At 37.3% G+C, this 22,192-nt stretch overlaps 1 protein-coding gene across 8 annotated transcripts in view; it reads left to right on the plus strand.

Annotated features, from left to right (window-relative positions):
* The window catches only part of PKP4 (plakophilin 4), a 236,160-nt gene that overhangs the window by 150,682 nt on the left and 63,286 nt on the right, over positions 1 to 22,192 (plus strand). For all 8 annotated transcript variants that reach the window (XM_087860912.1, XM_087860933.1, XM_087860920.1 and 5 more), the window contains exon 4: positions 6,991 to 7,025. In XM_087860912.1, the coding sequence (XP_087717038.1) occupies positions 6,991 to 7,025 (35 nt within the window). The remainder of the gene's footprint in view (positions 1 to 6,990; positions 7,026 to 22,192) is intronic.

Below are 22,192 nucleotides of genomic sequence, written 5' to 3' on the forward strand. Positions count from 1 at the left end.
CTTCTTCCATCAAACCCTGCTGGGCTCATCGGAGTCCTCTCTTACAGGTTTCTGGCTTTAAGAACAGCCTACCAAAAGTCTCTGGACACGTTCTTGCCTTGGACATGTGATCCAGTGGGGGTGTCACACAAGTCCTGTAATGAGCATTGATAAAGACAGTTGTAAGCACTGGTGGAAGACATGGACTTTGCGTCTTTTCACTGTTACAGCCCAGCCTCTAATAATGTCTGGCACTCAGTAGATAATCAGCAAATATTTATTAATTGGATTCATGTTATATTTACAATAAACATCTTTTCTGTAAGATATAGAAAAAAGATCCAAATTAAGGGGAAGGGGGAAATCTGACTCCTTTATAGAATGATTGAAATAGTTTCTAAAATTACGTAAGAATTGCCTTGAAAATAACAAAGAGTTAAGATCAGCTATCAATTATTTAGCATCCTACTCAATGCTAGTTGATAAACACAGAATTAAACCACAGCCTTTACCCTCAAGAAGACAGTCATAGTTTGGTGACTATGCTTAATTTTCGAACTATTAATGAGGGTTCTGTATACACACATATATGTACGTGTGTGTATAAAATTTCTTAATGCAGTGATTTTTGTTTCCTATTCCTCTTCTCCCATTTTGCCCATCCCCCACTGCCTTCCCCTCTGGCAACCATCAGTTTGTTCTTCAGATTTATGGGTCGGTTTCTGCTTTTTGTTTGTTTCTGTTTTGTTTTTTTAGATTCCACATATAAGTGAAATCATATAGTATTTGTCATTCTCAGACTTATTTCACTTAGCAGAATACCCTCCAGGTCCATCCATGTTGTCACAAATGTTAAGATCTCTTTTTCTGTCTTATGGCTAAGTAATACTTTGTGTATATATACACCACATTTTCTTTATCCATTCATCTCTCAATGGGTATTTGGGCTGCTTTCATAATGGCACTAATGTAAATAATGCTGCAATAAATATAGGGGTGCATATATGTTTTCAAATTAGTGTTTTCATTTTCTTTGGGTAAATATCCAGGAGTGGAATTACTGAGTCATATGTTCTGTTAATTTTTTGAGGAACTTCCGTCCTGTTTTTCACAATGGCTATGCCAATTTACATTCCCACCAACAGTGCATGAGGGTTACTTCTCCACATCTTCACCAACACTTGTTATTTCTTATCTTCTTTTTCTTTTTTATTCTAGCCATTCTGGCAGGTGGAAGGTGATATCTCATTGTGGTTTTATTTTTCATTTCCCTGATGACTAGTGACGTTGAACATCTTTTCACATGTCTGTCTGTATGGCTTCCTTGGAAAAATGTCTAGTCAGGTTCTCTGCCCATTTTTATTTTTTTATTTTTTTATTTTTTCAAAGATTTTATTTATTTATTTGACAGAGATAGAGACAGCCAGCGAGAGAGGGAACACAAGCAGGGGGAGTGGGAGAAGAAGAAGCAGGCTCATTGCGGAAGAGCCTGATGCGGGGCTCAAACCCATAACGCCGGGATCACGCCCTGAGCCGACGGCAGACGCTTAACCGCTGTGCCACCCAGGCGCCCCTCTGACCATTTTTAATCAGACTATTTGGGAGGTTTTTGTGTTGAGTTGTATATGTTTTCTCTGTATTTTGCATATTAACCCTTTAGCAGATAGATACCACTTGCAGATATCTCCTTCCTTTCAGTAGGCTGCCGTTTTGTTTTGTTGATGGTTCCCTTCTCTGTTAATACAGAGATTTTTTTTTTCCAATAAAACAAAGCAGTTAAATTTTACAGTTTTACTATGTTCTAGTCCCAGGCTGTCGCCTGGTTTTCTTTTCAACAGAGAAATAACTCAGGTTCTGTTCAATTCAGTGTGTCTTGTAGGAGAGTAATGGTAGTTGCCTGCACCTACTACTAATAGAAAGAACCCCATCTAGACTCAGAGAAAGAGGGAAAGACATGGTAACATTACCATGTGGCTTCATCAAACTCTCCACTCCCTTTCCACTACTGCTTACCTGTAGTGTCCACGAATGCAGGGTAGCCCACTTCAGACACAGTAGAATTAGAAGGAAATTGGGGACAGACTTAAGTAGACCATTTTTCAAAATTATTCCTAAGTGATACGGAGTGAAAGTGTTCCATTTCATGGATATATAACATGCATATTGTAACATGGTACCTGCATCTGCCGTTCTAGAATTTGTGTAATTCCGAAGGAGTTTCCAGACTGTCTTTCTACACATTCTATCCCCAAAATAGCATTGGAAGCTTGAAGCAGCATAGTATGTGAGGGAGCTGCAAATAATTGGAAGTGCCTAGAGTGCAGGGTTGTGTGGAAAAGGGCAGACTGGAAGGAAGCGGGTGGCAGAGGGCTGCCTGGGGCATGCTAAGATGTTTGAATTGTATCCTCGGTGGATCTGTTACGCATTAGCATCACGAGAATGATGTTGGATCCAAACGTTTGAAAAATCCCTGTAGCGGCAGCATGGAAGAGAGCCTGAAAGGGTGAGAAATCAAAGCCAGGAAGACAAGTTAGGAGAGTCTGAAAGGATGATCCAGCCAAAAGAGACTGAGAAGATGAAGGCCTGAACTGTGTGGTAGTAGGGATGAATTCAAAAGGTACATGTTTTAAGTGACTTCTGTGGGCCAGATACTGCCTCAGTTTCTGGAAGTACAGCTGTGAATGAGACCGACTTTGCTGCCCTCATGGTGCTTGCCACACTGGTGAGTGGAGAACAATAAAATGACTCCGTGTTCTTCAGTTTGAGTGACCAGGTGGTCATGATCACATGGGAGCTGGTGTGCGGGGGGAAAGAGTTTCGATATGTTGAATACAAAGTGTGTTATAGCCAGTATGCACTTGGATGTACAGCTCTAGAGTTAAAGACTAAGGTTTGGGCTCTTTTCAGAAGGGCTGTTTGTATTTGTTTTCAGTCATAATACTTTGTTTTATGATAACATCAATCAGGGCTTTTGGTTGCAAATAGAATCCTCTCTATTCTGTAAGCACCACAGGAACTTACTAAAAGTTTTTGGGTATCAACTTGATGGAATCTCTAGGAAGTCCAGAGAACCTGATTCTGAGTAAGGGTGTCCAGGAACAATGCCCACTGCCACTGCTGGGTCCGCTCTAGATGCCCCCCGCTATAGCATTGCCACCCCCTCACATGGCTTCCTACAGACTCTCAGTTGCTGGCCCGCCCTCCCTGCAGAGGAGTGCGAGCAGGCATGTTCTCTGCCTTGTGGGACAATCCCAAAATAAGCAGGGTTTTGAAGACACTGCATAGCCTTACATGTCTAGCAAACATATTTTTGCCTGCATTTATGCCTGTGAAATAAAAAATAAAACATTTTATTTCAGAAGTATGTAGAATTTGACAGTGGTTTACCACAAATTTTTATGTAACATTGTGATGAAGGTATGGTGTCTTCCTTAAAACAAAATTAATATTGTTCACATTAATGTATTAATTTGCTGATGAACTTGTTTTTCATTGTTCACTGTGTGACTAGACAGTCCCAAACTTATGAATGGATTTCATTCTAGAAGGTTGTGGATAATTAAGTCATTAGAAATTGTGTATGCATCTTTCCACTGAAACAAAGTTATCGTGGGTGATTCAGTTCTTGTATTTTAAAATATGTTTTATATTCCCGCGGAAGCTCCTTGAACACAAGCTACTTGGCATCTTCAGATAAGAAGGGAATGGGATGGAGTCATTGTGGGCACAGTGCCTAGAGACACACTGTAGACAGTCAATAAAAGTTGGGGAAGTGTTTCTAGGATTAGATGGTTGGAGAGAGGAAGGAAAGAAGGCGAGTATAAGCCTGTTCTAATATGGAGCTGCGTCTAATTGTTCTAATAAAAGCAGGCTACGTTCAGTGACTTAAAACAGCATTTCAAAATTGTACATGTTTATTGTCTAATACCCAAATCCCAGAGTAGTGAACAGTTTAAGAATCATTTAAAATGCGTGTTTCAAAGGAAAATAGACTATTCTGAATAACATGGCAGTGACCAGTTATAACACAGAATTCGTAAGATTAGTGTGAAGTAATTGGGCTGAATATACAGTCTTCAAAAAATACCATGGAACTTTTTGCTTATTTTTAATCCTAATATTAGCTTATTTTCCTAATGATTTTTATCTTTTATCTAAAATAGAGTAGAGAAAAATATTAACTGAGGCTTCCATTACCTTCATCTGAGAATGGCTTATTGTATTTTTTTATTTAAATTCAAATAATTAACATATAATATATTATGAGTTTCAGAGGTAGAGGTCAGTGATTACAGTCTTCTATAATACCCAGTGCTCATTACATCACGTGCCCTCCTTAATGTCCATCACCCAGTTACCCCATCCCCCCACCTCTCTCCCCTTTAGCGACCCTGTTTGTTTCCTGTGATTAAGAGTCTTTGGTGGTTTGTCTCCCTCTCTGATTTCGTCTTGTTTTGTTTTTTTCCTCTCTTCCCCAATGATCCTCTGTTTTGTTTCTTAAATTCCACATATGAGTGAGATCATATGTACTTTGATGACCCTAAAGGCCTTTTCAGCAATAAAAATGCTGTTTACCTAATTGAGGCTACTGGAATTTCTTCCCTAGAGTGGAGGAGAGTAAGTTGACCTGCTTGAGCAAAGTAATAACTGATATTTTATATATACCTGTTCATTCAGAATAATTAAGAACTCTATTACAGGTGGCTGGGTGGCTCAGTCAGCTAAGCGTCTGCCTTCAGCTCAGGTCTTGATCTCAGGATCCTGAGATCCAGCCCTGCTCAGCGGGGAGTCTACTTGTCCCTCTCCCTCTGCCCTTCTATCCTGCTCTTGCTCTTTCTCTCTCTCTCTCTCTCTCTCTCTCAAATAAATAACAAATTTTAAAAATCTTTTAAAAAATGTTTAAAAAAAAGAATTCAGTATTCTACACAGTTTGTTGCAACAACATATATTAAGCATCTGCTATGTGTGAGGCAGTATGACATAAAAAGATGGGCAAAATAGCCACAACCTTTGCCCAGTTTGAGCAATTAACATGAATTGTATTCTGTGATCTATAATTATGAGAATAAAAAGTCTTTTAAAGGTATTTCATTAAAGTTTTTGTAATTTTCAAACTCAGAAGATAAATTTCATGATATTCCCAGGAAACTTGAGGTATGTTAAATAAACATTTCTGGTTGGCTGTTTAATTTATCACATATTTTAATATTGGCAGACCAGATGAACATTTTGATAGGAACACAGTTGGGTAATAACCTCAGTGTTTAGAAAACTAATTTAGATAATAGAATGAAATAAAAACAGATTCAAGGGAACCACTTTTGGACTCACAGAATGTCATAAGCCACCCTCAAGAGCAAGATAACAAATGTGCCTTTACTGGTATTTGACCAACTTTACATCTTTTCCTGTCCCATCAGTCCCTTCTGAAATCAGTTAGGAGTACATCAGATAAAGGAAAGTCAGCAGAGTGCTAAAGATTTGCATTAACTGGTTGACTCTATTCACTGGGAGCTTGCCCCCCTGCTTGCAGCTAGTTCAAGGTTCTGGAATGTAAACTACTTTGCCTCTGACAAAGTAAAGGCAAATCACACACAAAGTTGAAGTTCTTACTGAATCCAGAGTTTCATTAACCATTTAATGAATTGGGGAAATATCAGAGGTTAACAAGAACTTGAAATCTTAGAACTATAGCACTGAAAGCATTTTTCCCTTCTTATATTCCAGGTCCTTTATTTTACAGTGTTTCCTTAAGCCCAAACACACATCTTTTCCTTAAACTTAATACATTCCAAAAACCTGTCAATACGTGCTTTTTTTCTGATTCCAAAAAGTACAAATGTTTAAGAAGGAAAAGGAAAATTTAAAAAAAGACTTTTTAGTTGTACCCCACAGAAACTGCTGCTAACACTTGGGTTTTTATTTTTCCAGACTTCTTTCTAGGCATATTGTGTGTGTGTGTGTGTGTGTGTGTGTGTGTGTGTGTGTGTGTGTGTACATGTTTAATGCAAAAATGGAATCATAAGCCATTCTGCCATATATAGTAGTGAGAAGTCCTGACTTTGGAATCAGGCCATCCTGCATTTAAATCTCAGCAATTCTGGTTAATAACAAAGACGTTGGCCAGTTTCTTTACCTGTAAAATAAAGATGATAATGTATCTATTCATAAGGTTGTTGTGAATAATATAAAGGAGATACTTTATGTGAAGTACTTCATTAAGCAAATGCTTGGTAATCCAGCCTCTTGTTCTCTTGTTCTTATGTTCTACCACACTGTCCTCTTAGCACCCTGCTCTCCTGTGTTTGGGGGATGGGATTGTGAGGCAGGGGGCAGGGAGGCACAGATAATGTTTTTAAGCACAAATTTATTAAAATATAAATTTATTAAACTTGGTTAGAGACATGTATAGCTAAAATATTCTCTTGGATTTTCAAACCTTATATTTTTGATGTAAAGGTTTATTATATGGTTTAAGTTTTATACAGTAGCATTCAGTTCAAACTAACTCCATTAACTTTTGTGTCTATTATAGTTTCTATGGCTTCTTTTGAAAATAACTAAAATGAATGAAGTTCTTAACAGTCTTTTGGGTCCTTTTTAATGTGTTGTATTCAGTATACACATACATAAGTACTCTGTATATAATGTAGATTTTTTTTAATGTATATGTAGTTTTCATATTAGTTATCACAGAAAGCAACATGGTATATCATAAGTACCATGAATATCATACATAGCTATGCTATTTTATTTTTCTTATCCAAGGGGAATCTTATGTCACTTTATAATTTGCCTTAATTTTCAGGTGGAAATATAGTTTTGTCCCAAATTGATATGGAAGGTTAAATAGTGTCTAAAAATTAACTTAGTTAGAAGAGTGGCTTTAAAGTTTGAGATTTTTATACTTTTATGAAATGAAATGTGAAAATTAAATGTTTATGTGCAAAATAGGCCCACAGTTAAATTTTATTATGAAGTAAATGTTCCTTTTTTTCCCCTTTTCTCTAGCTCAACTGAGAAGTCGTTTCCTTGGAGATCAACAGGTATGAGTTTTTATCATATAAAAAAATCTTCCTTATGTCTTTTACATGCAACAAGAATGGTTTCATAGCCTGCTTTCTCATTTTACTGCCTCTTGGTGAAATAAGCCAAGCAAAGCCTTTACTAGTGACAATGTTGAGCTGCTTTGCTTTGAAGTAGTTTTTAAGTTACTTGATTTTTTGAACATTGTGGAGTAGGTTTGTATACGTCAGCTATAAAGAAAGTTAAAGCATTGGACATCAACATACCAATTTTATAATCACTGGACACTTTTCAATATCAACATATATTATCTAAATATTTTCTTTTCTATCATAAGACAGTACAGCAATGCCCTCAAAAGTTACTGCATCATCTGGGAAAGTTGGCTAATCATTTATATAAATCAAGGTCTTTCCTTTCATAATGTTTCCCACACTCAAGAGAAGAGTTGTCTTAAACGTTCATATTCTTTATGTATCCAGATGTAAAATATATGGTAGCTTCTAATATAGTCCAGAAGCTTCTAATGTAATCTCCTATCTTTTTACCCCAAATTCATTTTATACAAAGGATGAATTACATTAAAGAGAGTGTCTGCCACTTTCACAAATATTTGATGTCTTCACACTCAGTGTTCATTCATTGAATGTTTATTGAGCACCTCCACCGTGGACCCAGTACTGTACATGTGGCTGGTCACACAGCGGGGGCACAACTTGCGGATGTTCTGCACTTCCTGTGCTGCCTATAATGTAAAGAATGATCATCAACATATAAATGGCAAAATGGGCCTTGATTTCTAAATACTTTGACAATTTTTAAACGAGTTTTGAACTTGATTAAAACTCAAAAGTCACCAAATGCGTGGCATCTAAGTTTACCAGGACCTGCTACCAGGATTCTGGTGTTATTCGTAGTGCATGCAAGGCAATCTGCTGTTGTATAAAGAAGCTGTTCCCAAGAATTGTAGTGTTTATTGAAACCAAAGACATATGAAAAGCTACTTAGCAATAAGACTCACTAGCAGTAGTGTAATATAAGGAAAATCATGCCATGAAATAATATGGGGTTAAATGCCAGAAATATATCATGTGGGAAACATTGCTGTAAATGGACAACCTACTTCTGAGGTAGCTTTGCAGAGAAGATGGGCCTGGAGCCTAGAGCTTGACGGGTAGCCAGGCTCTGGAGAGCGCTTTGTCACTGGGCAGCAGAAGAGACAGAAAGTCACATCCAAACATCTAAAACTGGTTTAGGAGATGGTAAAATGTGCAAAGTCTAGATGGCCACATTTGCTCAAATTATAGAGATCTGTAAATACAACTCGAAATTGAACTCTCCTGCACGTCATGGGGAACCACTGAAAGTCCTCTGAGCAAAAAGTCACCTGATCAAAACATTTCCTCAGGAGAAATATCGGAACTATGAACTATTAAAAAGTGATTTGAAAAATTTAAAGAAAAATGCAAAGGACACAGTAGTGCATTTGGTACTTGGTTGTAGCAAAAATTTACCACTTAATATAAAATTCTTCTGTAAGTTTAGCTTTAATAGTGCATCATTAATTTATTCCAGAAATATTTCTTGAGAGCTTTAAATGGTTGTCTAGCACATAGTTGTCAACGTTTAAAACAGATATCCTTGTCCTCTTAAGTGCTTCAAGTCTAGTGGAGGTATGTAACTCTATACACTCGAAATTTGGTGGGGATGTGGGGGGGAGCTATAAAGGAAAACTACAGGTATATGCCATATTTACTGATATTTCCTATTTCTGGACATTCAGGTTGTTTCTCATTTTTTACTATTGTAAATAACATTGTGGTAAACATCCCTGTATACAAAATTATATCTGTACCTTTGATTTACCTTAGGCTAGACTTTAAAGAAATAAAATATTATTTAGAGTATATGAACATTTTTAAGGCTCTTGTTATGTGTGACCAAGTTGCTTTCCTGAAAAGACTGTATTATTTCTCCCTCCCTTTAGGTATGTAACGTTGATCCTCTTGTCCTTCCTCATTTGACATCATCATTTATATTTCTTTTACCCACAGAATATTAAAATCTCCTATATATTGCCCTTTTCTGTTGAGTGGTAGTATTTGGTAGGTGAGAACTCTTTGCAGCCCAGTGCTGATAGCTGTATCAGTCAGGTGGGGAAAACCCAGCCCATGCCAGTTAGTTCCATATGAGGGATTTGATTTGGGACGTTGTGGTTCAGGTGTGGATCACAAGGTTTGGGAGGATTAAACAGCATGTCGAAACACCCCAGAGGGTGATCATACCCACAGCTACTACCATTTCTAGGACTGAAGGGGCAGTGAGTTAGGTAGTTTTGTTTTTAAACGGGAGCACTGATGGGAGGTGGGGCAGGGGGAGATTTTCAGCATTAGCTGGAACTAGGAAGGAGACAAAGCCAAGCCAGAAATGCTGCCTAGAGCAGAGCTGGAGAACATCTGGCTTCTCTGCGCGGCTCTCCTCCTGATACACCCCAGTCTGCCCTGGCTGAACTGAGCTGGAACAGGCAAGTGGTGGTTTCTCATACCTAAAGCCAGCCAGGCACAGGGTATAATGGTGTTGATTTACATACAGAGAGAATGAACTTAGATCAGGAAGGACTCATAATAGAGAATGAAATATCTGGACCCTTGATGGCCTTTCTATCTCCCCTCCCCTCTGGTACTTTTACTTGGCTTCAGTCATTTGACCACCACCTTCATGACTTACTAATGAGTTAAACAAAGATAAAATATTATTTATATGTGTATTGTCCAAGTAGCTCCCCCAATACCTTAGTATCAGGGAAATACAACTCCGGTAATTCATCGTCTTCAGCACAGCTACATTTGTAAATCACACCTAATAACTATGTTTCATCCCTTACTTTGTCAGGATATACTCTTAACCCAAACCCTTGTTCAAACTTGGCAGATGTTACATTTACTTACCCTTTTTTTCTTTTGGGGGAAGAGGACTGTATTAATCTTCAACCACTGCAATCACAACTGCTATTTACTCCACGTATTTTAACTATATTAATGTTACTTGTGTGTGTCCTTAAATTGGCCTACTTTTCAGCCATACTTAGGACATTTAAGTTGTAACTATGGCAATAAGCTACAAAGATAAGGGTAGAAAATTGAAATTTGATTGTATGCATAAAAGAGTAAAATATGATTTGTTTCATATTTCTTTTTCTAAGTAGTTATAGATGTCTTTAGAAGTTTGATTGTAAGTAAATAATGACATAAAATGGCAGTTTTGCTGCTACTTTCCTGTAAACTGTTATCTTCTCTTTACCACATTGCATGCAGAGATACTAAATATAGTGTAAAAATCACCTCAGTCTCAACTCACACATGCATCCAGTTCTAAAGACTGTGGTCCAGTAGACTTAAAATCATTACTTATAAGTGTAAAAACTAATTCTATTTTTTCCAGCACATTAACTTGTGATTGATGTTAAGTAAACTTACTGTGGTAATAATTTCATAATATATACATAAATCATTATGTTGTATACCTTGGAATAATACAATGTTATATGCCAATCATAGCTCAATAAAATTGGAAAAAATAAAATATAATTAAGGCAATAATTCAAAAAAATAATAAAAAAATAAAAATCATCTCATTTTTAGAATTTGGCAGTCCTGGCTTAAAAGTAAAAAAATATATATGTGGTCTACTCTGTGTTTAACTAGATCTTGACAAAAGTAACATCTTTATTCAATTTTCTTGGTTTCTTAAATAAGAAAAGATTACATGAAAAGATTTAGGATTGAAAGTCTCTTACTCTTCCTCATTTTTTTTCTTTAATGTTTTGAACGTTTTCCTGTAGACAGTTTCTCTACCTTTATATATATATTACAAATTTGACTTGGAAAGCTTGGCACTTTAAAAGCTTCTTAGCAGTCAGTGAATTGTTAGCTGGGCTGTGATTTGATCACTACCTGCAAGAGATCCTTGCCTACTCAGGTCTTTTCAGGATGGTACGTTCTGTGGAAATGCCAGAAACTGAGACCAGCTGCTGAATTTTGTTTTTAAATAGCTAACTTACTGCAGAGTCCTTTTCTAAGGAAGAGCTCAGGATGCCCCAGGCAGAAAAGCTTTCTGTTGCGTTACCGTTCAGTTCAGCGGAATCCCTTTGCTCGTTTGCTTGAGCTGGTTGGTTGTTCAGTCGTTTGGTCCATCAGTCATTTGATTGGTTTTTATATGAGGGTTAGTAGGCTGTTCGAAAGTAAAAAGCCAAAGCTTTTTAAGTTTGGTGCTCCAAGAGATAACTTCCTAAAGCATGAGGAGAACCGTCCATTCTACAGAGCACTTCTGTGTCCTCAGGGTGGCTGAGAAGGAATCTTCAGGAGAAGCTTCCCCAGAAGAAGTAAAGTTATTTTGAAGCATATGACCTTATTGTCATCTTGCTTTCCTGTTCCCCCTCTCTTCATTGTTCTGTATTTTCTAGCTTACCAGTGTTACATATCTACTCTAAAAACATAAAATGCACATCCCTTTGTCTTTTCTTAAGAGAGTTTATCATTGGGGCGCCTGGGTGGCACAGCGGTTAAGCGTCTGCCTTCGGCTCAGGGCGTGATCCCAGCGTTATGGGATCGAGCCCCACATCAGGCTCCTCTGCTATGAGCCTGCTTCTTCCTCTCCCACTCCCCCTGCTTGTGTTCCCTCTCTCGCTGGCTGTCTCTATCTCTGTCGAATAAATAAATAAAATCTTAAAAAAAAAAAAAAGAGAGAGTTTATCATTTTCTGTTTTGGTTAAGTCTCTTCTCTAGCCATAACCTTGCATTTTTGTGTTTTTTATGTATATTCTGCTAAAAAGGAGTGAGGAAAGAATGTTGTCTTAGTGTTCCTTCCTGTTTTCTCTTTTATTAGTGTTCCATTTTCCATCATTCACATCTTCATACCTTTTAAAAATTGACGTATTTGTACAGTCTCTTGTGTTCTGCCAAAATTTGAGGTGGCTTTTGAGAACACAGACAATAAAATGGAAGATAAACACCATAGTTATGAAAATATGTAAAAGAGTAATAGGTAAAGGCCTGAGGAAAGTGAGGTGCAAATACATGCATATGTAATTATAATTCTTCATGATGGAAAATATTATGCAGAGTAGCTTTCAAGGAAAGGAAAAAAAGACCTTGGGCTTACTTCTCTTTAAAAAAAGCACACCAATTTACTCACCAAAAAAACAAACAAAGAAAACAAAAAAACCAACCAGCATATGTAGTGTGTGTTACCTACCAGACAGAAGCTGTTGAAACCATAAATTGAATCCTTTTGTCAAAGCGTTCATTGGTTGTTACTTAAATCCTCCAGCCACATCCTGTAAAGTGAATTGTGCCACAAGACAAAATTTCACAGTTTTTCTGTTCCCGGGAAAAAAAAATACTAGAGTCTAGGCAGTTTCCAGTTTTAGGACTTATGTGTAAAGTGAGGGGCGGGGAGCAGCATGGCATCAGCCTGAGAATCCTATTCTTCCCTCCTCACCACCTCCCCAACCCCTCTTCCCTGCAGATTAAGAGAAGGAGCCTCCTTCTGAACCCCAGTGCACTGTCTATTCCCACAAGCCAAAGAATCAGGCTCACTTGCACTTGAGAAATAGTCGCAAGAGCAGAATTAATATATGTTAAATAACTGTTTGGGAATTACTACTCCTAAGAAAGTAAAGAAGCCAAAAGATAGCTATAGTCTTTCTGAAAGCAACAAGTTTAGCAAAGGACACAGAAGAAGGGAGCTAAGAGAAATTTCTGGTTGCCCTAGAAGGCATTACAGGGTAAAGAGATTTGTTTGGGGCTTTTACATTAAGTAATGAGTAGGAGAGAAAATATTAATGACTTCATACAGTTGAGATAGTTAATATTTGATAATAAATACAAAAATGATGATGATAAAATAGAAATTTGAAACTGATAAGATGATTTAACTTCACAGGGCCACACCCGTGTACTGTGGAATGTGTACCGGAGTGCCACAGTTTCCCACGCTGTCCATTGAAATCATTGTCGTGTGGTGTGTACTGACGGTAGTAGTTCGTGGACACTGTGAAATTTCAGACTTTATAGGGATTAGGTTTTGCACTTTGTTTATATATTTAAATTTCGTTCCTAAAATGAACGGACACAACTTTCTTCCAGTGTGGTGGGTTTAAAAAAAAAAAACACACATAAATACTGAAGATAAAAGATAAATGAGAGACTAGCCCTAAGTCAATTTATCTTTCTTTTTTTCTCCATCTGGAGCAAGTAATTTACAACACAAAAAAGCATCAGCATATCATGAGATAAGACGCAAATTTAAATGGGAACACTTTATGCCTCAGTAGAAATGTAGGGCATTTATAAAGGCGATAGACTAGGAAGCTATATTATACATGTTCATAAATGGGATATTAGAATAGCAGTCATGTATAAAGGACGATTATTGAGGATTTTGGATGTCATGATTTACTGTGGCTATGAATTGTACAAATGACAAAATTTCATCATACATTCATTCCTCCCTGTTTCTCTTCTTTATAGCAGGAGGATACACTTTCTGTGAAAACTGGGCAAGTTTCCCTCCCTTATTGTTGCAGGCCTTCTGAGCCACATAGTCGTGATAGTCGTCTTAAGCGCAGCTATGGCACTGTAGCTTCCTGAATGACCTTATAAAGGTCCTCTTAACTTTTTAATGTCGTATTACTAAAGGCCTTCTTATATTTTACAAAAATTAAGTCTGGAAGAACTTGGAGTAAACATTTCCTTCATTCCCACATCTTTTCAGACCGTGGCCATTGCCCCCCTCCCCCCATCGCATACACACTTTTGAGTTTGTTTTGTTTTAATTCAATGAGGATATATTATACATTATCCTATGACTTGGGTTTTTTCCTTAACAGCATAGTAAAAACCAAGCATGTGTTTCTGTATCAGTATGTAAAGATCTGGCTCTTTTTTAATGGCTAAATATCCGCGGTTTAAGAAATTTATGTAAGCAGTCCCTTGCTGGTAAATATTTTGTTTTTTTCCAATTTTTTCCTTTGACAAACAGTAGTAAAAGTTTTCTCTGCACATCTGCCTGAGTATCTTTGTCGATTACATTTTTTTAAGTGGAACTGCGGGCAAGGGTATATATGGGGGCTTTGGAGCAAATATTGTCCAATTGCCCACCAAAAATGCGTAACAATATGTGGGAGGGGGTGAGACTTTTCCTCTACCTTCTTAGGTTAAGTGACGGGGGGAGGGGGCAGTGAATTTAACTGACAATAGTTAAATTAATAGAAAAATAATCCCGAAGTATTTGTATAGGCGCTCACAAAAATAGTCTACCTACATGGCTAAAGTTAGGGGTTATCTACCTAACTTAATGGAGTAGAGGAAGTGGGCAGAAAAGGCTTCTGTGGGGAAAAACAAATGGGTTTCTAGGGGAACAAATGGGTGTAAGAAATCTTGTGATAATGTTTGTTTATGCAGGGGCAAGTGGTCCTTCTGTTTTTTTTCTTCATGCCATAAATCTCCCCCGGGGGGATCCATGGCAGCCTCACTCCCAGAAGTTTCTGCTTTTAGTGAAATAAGGGATGGTCCAAGGCTTCTTTTTACATCTGTTGAATCTCAAATGTCTCTAGTTTAAAATAACCTTCATGCCAACTGTCAGAATCCAAGTGGGTCTCTGCTGCATTCCTACCTATACCAACTGTTATGCCTATTAATGCTTACTATGTTGCCAGAGTATAGGAGTGTAAATTTTCATGAATATAGAAAATTTTAACGAGTTATTAGAGTTTAAAAAAGCCATTTATTTCCAATGCCCTATATCATAAGCTTTATTATGGACAGATTAAACAGTAAAATCACTTAAAGAAATTATTATTAAGTATTCGTTAAATCAGAACATTACATGGAGACCAGCATACCACTGGTCATTCTTTCATTTGATTAGTTCTTATGGAAGTTGGGGATCAACCTGATCTTGGAATTTAATAAAATTGTCATGTTTCCTGTCTTTCTTTTCTTTTCATATCTGGATCAAAATGATCACATATGTTTTTCTGTCAACAAAAATGCAACAACCACTACCAGAACAAGCAAAAAACAAACTTTTTTTTCGCCTTGGAGGTAATTCAAGTACCAACACCTCATCCCTAGCTTTGCTGTACATTCAGATCACCCACAGAGCTGTTAAGTCTGGGGCCCCAACTAGGCACTGATGGTCTTTGAAGATCCCCCATGATCCCACAGTGTAGTCTGAGAATACTACCTTACTCATAAGTAAATTAATTTAATTACTGGTAATTAAAAGAATTAAAAGTTTATCCTGCCGGTCCTGTACAGATTATATTTTAGGATAACCAAATAACCCTGACCATTAATAGCTATTTAAAGATATCTAAAATATGTCAAAGGAAATCCTGCTGATAAATGTACAAAGAACAATAAAATTAGAAAAATCAGCAATTTGCATCCTATAATGAAATAATTGATTGAAACAAAGATTGTCAGTGTTTGCAAAAACCTCTGTATTTTCGATCCTGGCTGCCCATTAGAACTACCTTGGGAGTTTTTAAACTAATATTCAGACCACAGCTTAGGCTGATTGAATTGGAATCCCTGGGTGTGGGACTCAGTCCGCAATAGTGTCTAAGCTCTACACCCACCCCCATCCCAGGCGATTACAGTGTGCAACCAAGGTTGAGAACCACTGCATTAGGAGAGAGGTTGATGGTGAACTTGAAAATATGAAAAGATGGGGCTGAGTTCACTTGAATTGGCTGACTGATCTTAACAACTATAAAAGTTAAAGTATGACGTGATGTAAAATACACAACACCATCCATAAAGTATTCTAACCACAAAAGTTTGACCTGAAAGCTTCTAGCTCTAACTTTCTGCTTAAAAGACATACAGAGGTTAGAGGATATATAAATGCCACCATGAGAGACCCACACACTAATTCAGAATGTGGCGCATCCTGAATTTATTGCTGTGGTTCCCTCAGTGAGCTAAGAAGATGAAAATGAAGGTATGGGAGTCCCTTTTTAGATTTAAGGTACTAAATAGCAATCATTGTCCAGTGCCATCAGTAAATCTTATTTCAGCCTGACTAGTACAAGCCAACTGAAGAACGTTTTTGAAACATCAGGAAAGTTTGTGAACTCATTATATGGTATAATGAAATAAATGTAGTTTTTTCAAAGTCCTTATTTTACAGAGCTACATATGGAAGTATTTAGAGTCAAAATGATCTGACATGAGAGATCTGTTTTAAAATTCTGTAACAGAAGAAAAGAAAAAGATAAATGGAGCATTAAAAGTATGGCATAACGTTGTAACTATTAAATTGGGGAGGTTGTTAATTATATTTCTCCCTATTTTTTCAAAAATTTTATTTACTTACTAGAGAGAGAGCGCACAAGCAGGGGGAGCAGCAGGCAGAGGAAGAAATAGACTCCCTGCTGAGCAAGGAGCCCGATGTGGGACTCAATCCCAGGACCCTGGGATCATGACCTGAGCTGAAGGCAGATTGAGCCACCCAGGCATCCCTCCCTATTTTTTTTTTTTAAGATTTATTTATTTTAGAGGGAAGGGAGAGAGAGTCCCAAGCAGACTCCACACTGAGCATGGAGCCCGATGTGGAACTTGATCCCAGGACTCTGAGATCATGACCTGAGCCGAAATCAAGAGTGGGGCGCTTATCCGAATGAGCACCCCTTCTCTCTCTTTTACGTTTGAAAACTTTAATTTTAAAAAACTTAAATACAAATTCTTTAAACAAAGCGTTCGGCATATTGGAGGTTAACAGACTACATCAGAGTGACACATGTTAAAGCCTGCCAGCTCTTGGCCATACTGCCAGTGTGAGCCATGGCACAAATGAACCCACTATGAGATGAATGACAGTTTCCAGCCAGTAGGCGTTATTTAATGTATATTTCCATATAGGTAGGATTTTGTTAAATGAACCCTAATTTAAGCCAAATTACATGTAACGTGCTGGACATCAGTCTTTCCGCTAGTTTAGAACTCTGTATTTATCGCTGTGTTTGTGCACGTTCTAGCTTCACTGTACCCATCTTAGCTGCAGACACTTTCACAGCATAACTAGTTAGCCATAAGGCAGTTGTGCTCTAAAAGGTAAAATCACAGAGGGGCACCTGGGTGGCTTAGTCGTTGGGCATCTGCCTTCGGCTCGGGACGTGATCCCAGAGTCCTGAGATGGAGCCCTCATTGGGCTCCCTGCTCTGCTGCGAGCCTGTTTCTTCCTCTCCCACTCCCCTGCTTGTGTTCCCTCTCTCACAGCCTGTCTCTCTCTCTGTCAAATAAATAAATAAATAAAATCACGGGAAAAAAAGAGCTATTCATTCAAAGGACATAATGAAATAAGAAAAATGAATAGCAAAATGTAGAAGACTATTGCAAAAGGCAAAATATTTGAGTACATTCAAAGTGTGTAATGTAGAATCATGGCAATACTGCTTTTATTTTGCGGATTGTACCTAAGCATTTATCTTCAAAGTCTTTGGTTGATAGCATTATACACTTTGGCTTGTTGATGTGTCTCCTTGTTTGGCATCACACTTTCTCTTTTTTCTTCATTAAGAGAGGCATCAGATTTCAAATACTAGGATACATCTTTGAAACTGAATTTTGTGTTGTGCTGTGATTAGCCTTCTACACTGTTTGTTCTTGGCATATTGTCACATGTCCGTTGATAGATGTTCCAAAGTTCTGTGGAAAATGTGGGTTCAAAACTCTGCACCACTATATAGACCATTATGAGGGCTTAAGATTTATGTAAAATAAAAATAGGAGTACTGCATCAATGAAGAAAAGAAACCAAACTGTCAACCAGGTTTTTTTTTATTATCTTGTACGGCAGATTTGCCTCATGGCCAATTAGCTGCACAGCAAAAATGTTTGTGTTGAAAATGCTTATGGTAAAGAGATCTATAGCAAAGATGCTTGTAGTGAAAAGACTGGACAGGGTTTGTGGATGGGTGGCGACCACCAAATAAGAATATTAGCATTTCATTTTAACAAATACGTATCTGAATGTTCCTACGCCAGTTACGCGTACTGTATGGGGAAGACTTAAATACGCTGAATTAAGACTTCTTTTTAGAGAGAGAAAGAGCGTGCACATGCATGGGATGAGAGGGAGAGGGTGGGAGAGAATCTTAAGCAGGCTCCACGCTCAGTGCAGAGCCCAACACGGGGCTCGATCTCACAACCCTGAGATCATGACCTGAGCCAAAATCAAGAGCCAGGCACTTAACCAACGGAGCCACCCAGGCGCCCAGTGAGGTCAGACTTTGTATTAAAATCACATATCCAATTTTAGTCTCTAACATTTTATGTATAATATAAACATGTTAAATAAACATTTAAGTGTTCTCATGCTCTTAGTGATACGTGAACAAATTATTCTATTAACTACCTAAAATAAAATAGAAAGTATCAAGTTTAAAAGCTCCTCTTTTTCCATTACCAACTCTTCAACACATAGAGCCACAGTTTCTCAGTTTACAGTTGTTGCTTTGGGAAATGTTAGAAAGGCTACCATCTGTAACCCCACATTACATTCTTAAGCCCAAGTTGGTCTGCATTTAGCTCTATTGTGATAATCTTTACCACTAAAGAAGCCCGATAGAAAATTATAGTAAAACCTAGTTTTGGAAGGCCTATTCATTTCTTTTTGATAGGAATATCATCCTACCCTTACAGATGTCTGTGGGGTTTTTTGGTTTTTCTTTTTTAAAGAAGTTTTCTTGGGGCGCCTGGGTGGCTCAGTTGGTTAAGCATCTGCCTTCAGCTCAGGTCAGGATCCCAGGGTCCTGGGATCCAGCCCCGAGTCATTCTCCCTGCTCAGCTGGGAGTCTGCATGTCCCTCTCCCTCTGCCCCCTGCCTCCTCTCCCCCTCCCCCAATCACCCCACCCACCCACCTATCCCTGCTCATGCTTTCTCTCAGATAAATAAATAAAATCTTTAAAAAAAAAAAAAGGAAGTTTTCTTGGTTTTTGTTTTGGGAGTTTTGTTTTAACAAAGGGAATCTATCTCCTACTATCAGATATACCCTTTTCTATATTTGGTAACATTTTTTTCCCTAAAAGGAATAAAGTGTGTCTTTGAAAAAATATTTGAATGATTTTTGAGCACTTATGTTCCATAGATCACTGATTTTTTTACATCACAGAAAATCCTTTATTCTTTTTTCAGCTTTCTCTGTAGGAAGCAAGAGGCCCATGGCCTTTTATGAGCACCTACTGTAAACTCAGTGTTGGAAACTTGACATGTGTGATCCATTTCTTTTCATCTTTATAGTTCTAAATTCTTTATTTTTCTAGTTTTCCTCTTACATAGATAAATTCTTTATGGTAAGTGTGACACCTGTATTTTAATTCATGCTTAGCCTAAAAATACTTGATGAATACCCATTTCAACATTACTATTTGCAGAAAGACCTTTTTTTCTAACAATTATTTTTTAATCATTTTGTATTCCTGAACAGAACTCAGGAATTTTAAAATATTTATGAAGAAGAGATCTCTCTGGTGACATATAAAAACTATAAAATACTTTTTAGATTTGCATTATAGAAATTAAATAAAGTGCTTTATACCAGCTTATGCAGAAACTAAGTGTGCTTAAGCCACAAAATTGAATCCAGGCTGATGAGCTTTTTCAGTGGATTTAAAGGCAGCCTAATTGATGTTTAGAGCAAAGTTTAAAGTGAACTAGAAGATACTTATTAATGGTTTCCATTTTCCAAGACTTTTCACTCAACATTTTCTAGATGAGTAGAATTTTTTGAGCCACTATCTTAATATTTAAAAGATAGCATAAGTATGCATAAGACTGAAGAATCTAGATATACTCAAGAGAATCAGACTAGAAATAGTTTCAGTAAACAAGATCTTCTGCCCGTTCTCACAAGTTTCTACTTCCATTAAAGCCCAGCTTTTAAAGGATATCATATGTATGTAGTAATTTACATTTGAGTCAGTAAGCTCCAGGTATCTGTAATCTTAACGTATCAGTCAATGTCTGTCTTCTCTGGATCAAAGAATGCTTTTATGATTCATGTTTCCATCACCCTATTCACGTTTCCACTCAGCAACAGTATTTCCCAATGATCTCATTTCCTCCAGTAATAGGGTTACCTGCCGTAGAAGTGAATCATGTACATTGAAGAAGTTACTGAAGAGGAGAAGTCTTTTCAAGGCCGTCGTCCATGGCCTAGAGCTTTACTTCTTAGCCATAGAAGGCACTGGAATATTGCTGTAGCTCTGTGGAATGTAGACTTCTTCCTGAACCTGTCGCCCTACAGGAAGCCAGAGTACCATAGCCAAACAGGAAGTTGAGTCCCCATAAGACAAAATTTTCTACTCATATTAGTGTTGCCACTCAGTATGAAAGCCTAACCTCAACTCACAGGCCAAAGTTAGAAGAAAAGTGAGCTACTCCTTTCCCTTAACTGTCAAAGACCGCATCATCCACCTTAACACTGCATTCTATTATCATCCCAGGAGTTCTGCCAAAACTCACATTACATTATCTTTTATGTAAGGGCAAACCTTTAAACACCATGGCAACTCAGAAAAGGCACAAACAAGGAGAATCAGCAAAAAGTTATAATATGCTGGACTGTGAAAGACTAGTGACAGAGTTATATATACTAAAAATCTCCTTACTGATCTCTAAGTTCCTGTTTCCATGGTGATTTTACACATAGTACAGACCTCCATTTCATATACCATAAACAGTAAGACACACAGATTAACAAAGCAGAGGAATTTCAGTAATTTCAAGTTCTTTAGAGAGACCTTAGCCTGTTTCCTGAGCATATTTTTATGCACACTTGGTGTGTATTTGGGAGATAAATCATAATACACTTTGTATTTTATCTTTTACTATGAGCTTAACGGTGGATAATAGCATGAGATTGATGTAGCCCTACAGCATTATTGTCCCGTCCCCTAGTGTTTTCTTAGATGCAACCTTCTACTTTGTCTAATTAATTACCCTTGTGTAGGTGATATTGGGGCCCTCAGATGAAATGGAACAGGCAAAAAGGACCATGTTTCCAATAATTTCCCATTTGCAAACACAAATGGAGATTATTTCATTCTACCTTGAAGCTTGTTCAAATTCCATGTTCTTAGACATGCATTTTCATAGAAGATGTTAATGTGATGTTAGAAAATGCCCCATAAAATATTGCTGATGTTCCACAAAACATGTTTGTGAAAAAGTAACACATGTTCTTCAGTACACAGGTGAAAGAAGTAGCATTGACATTCTGTTTGCCATTTTTGCACATCAGAGCGTCCTCAATTTCATGTTCTCATTGTGCTGAATCACAACACGCCAACTATTTACCTCTGCTTTATAGCAGTGATCGTGAAGTGATCCCATCCTGTAAGATTCTTTAGTTTTTCTGGTAAATTTGACTAGTGTCTTCTTTCATTCCTCATAGCACATGTTCTTAAAAACATTCATTTTAAAGTAAGACTACATAAATAATATATAGTCAGTAATCTCAGACCTTACCCTACTACTATAAGAATACCTTGTAATTGGGAACGGGGTCTTCTTACTGCAGGTTCAGCAACTATGTGTGTATACATTTATGTGTGTGTAATTTGGGAATTTCAAGTTTTCAAGGAAACAGTAAATAATAGTAAACCAGTGTGAAAATAATTTAACTTTCTTTTAGTGATTGAGGCGAAATATCAATATCTTTTTGTCTTTGCAGATACACATTACCATTGGGCTTCATTATAGAAGTAGAAAAATGACTGAAGACCTCCTTGATAATTTAGAATTGGTTGCGTTATAGCTCATTAATATGATAATATATTATAATATTTATCATAATATAAATTCATATTTACCGACTTTTTAAGACTTTAACTTCAATATTTTCTTAAAGATAAAAAATAGGGGCACCTGGGTGGCTTGGTCAGTGGAGTGGCAGCTCATGATCTTGAGGTTGTGGGCTTGAGCCCCACGTCAGGTGTAGGGATTACTTAAAAAATAAAAAAATCTTTAAAAAAAATAAAATTTAGACCCTGTTCTCTAAATAACTCAGTTATTTAAATCTTCAAATTGGATTTGGGGGACATGGGAATTTAGTATCTTAGCGTTTTAGTTACCATCTCACTGTCCTTTTCCATATTTTTTTTTTTTTTTTGAGGTG

Source organism: Ursus americanus, chromosome 1 (assembly GCF_024610735.1).
Source record: "Ursus americanus isolate L20-20 chromosome 1, mUrsAme1.1.p, whole genome shotgun sequence".
Classification (NCBI taxonomy): Eukaryota; Metazoa; Chordata; class Mammalia; order Carnivora; family Ursidae; genus Ursus; species Ursus americanus.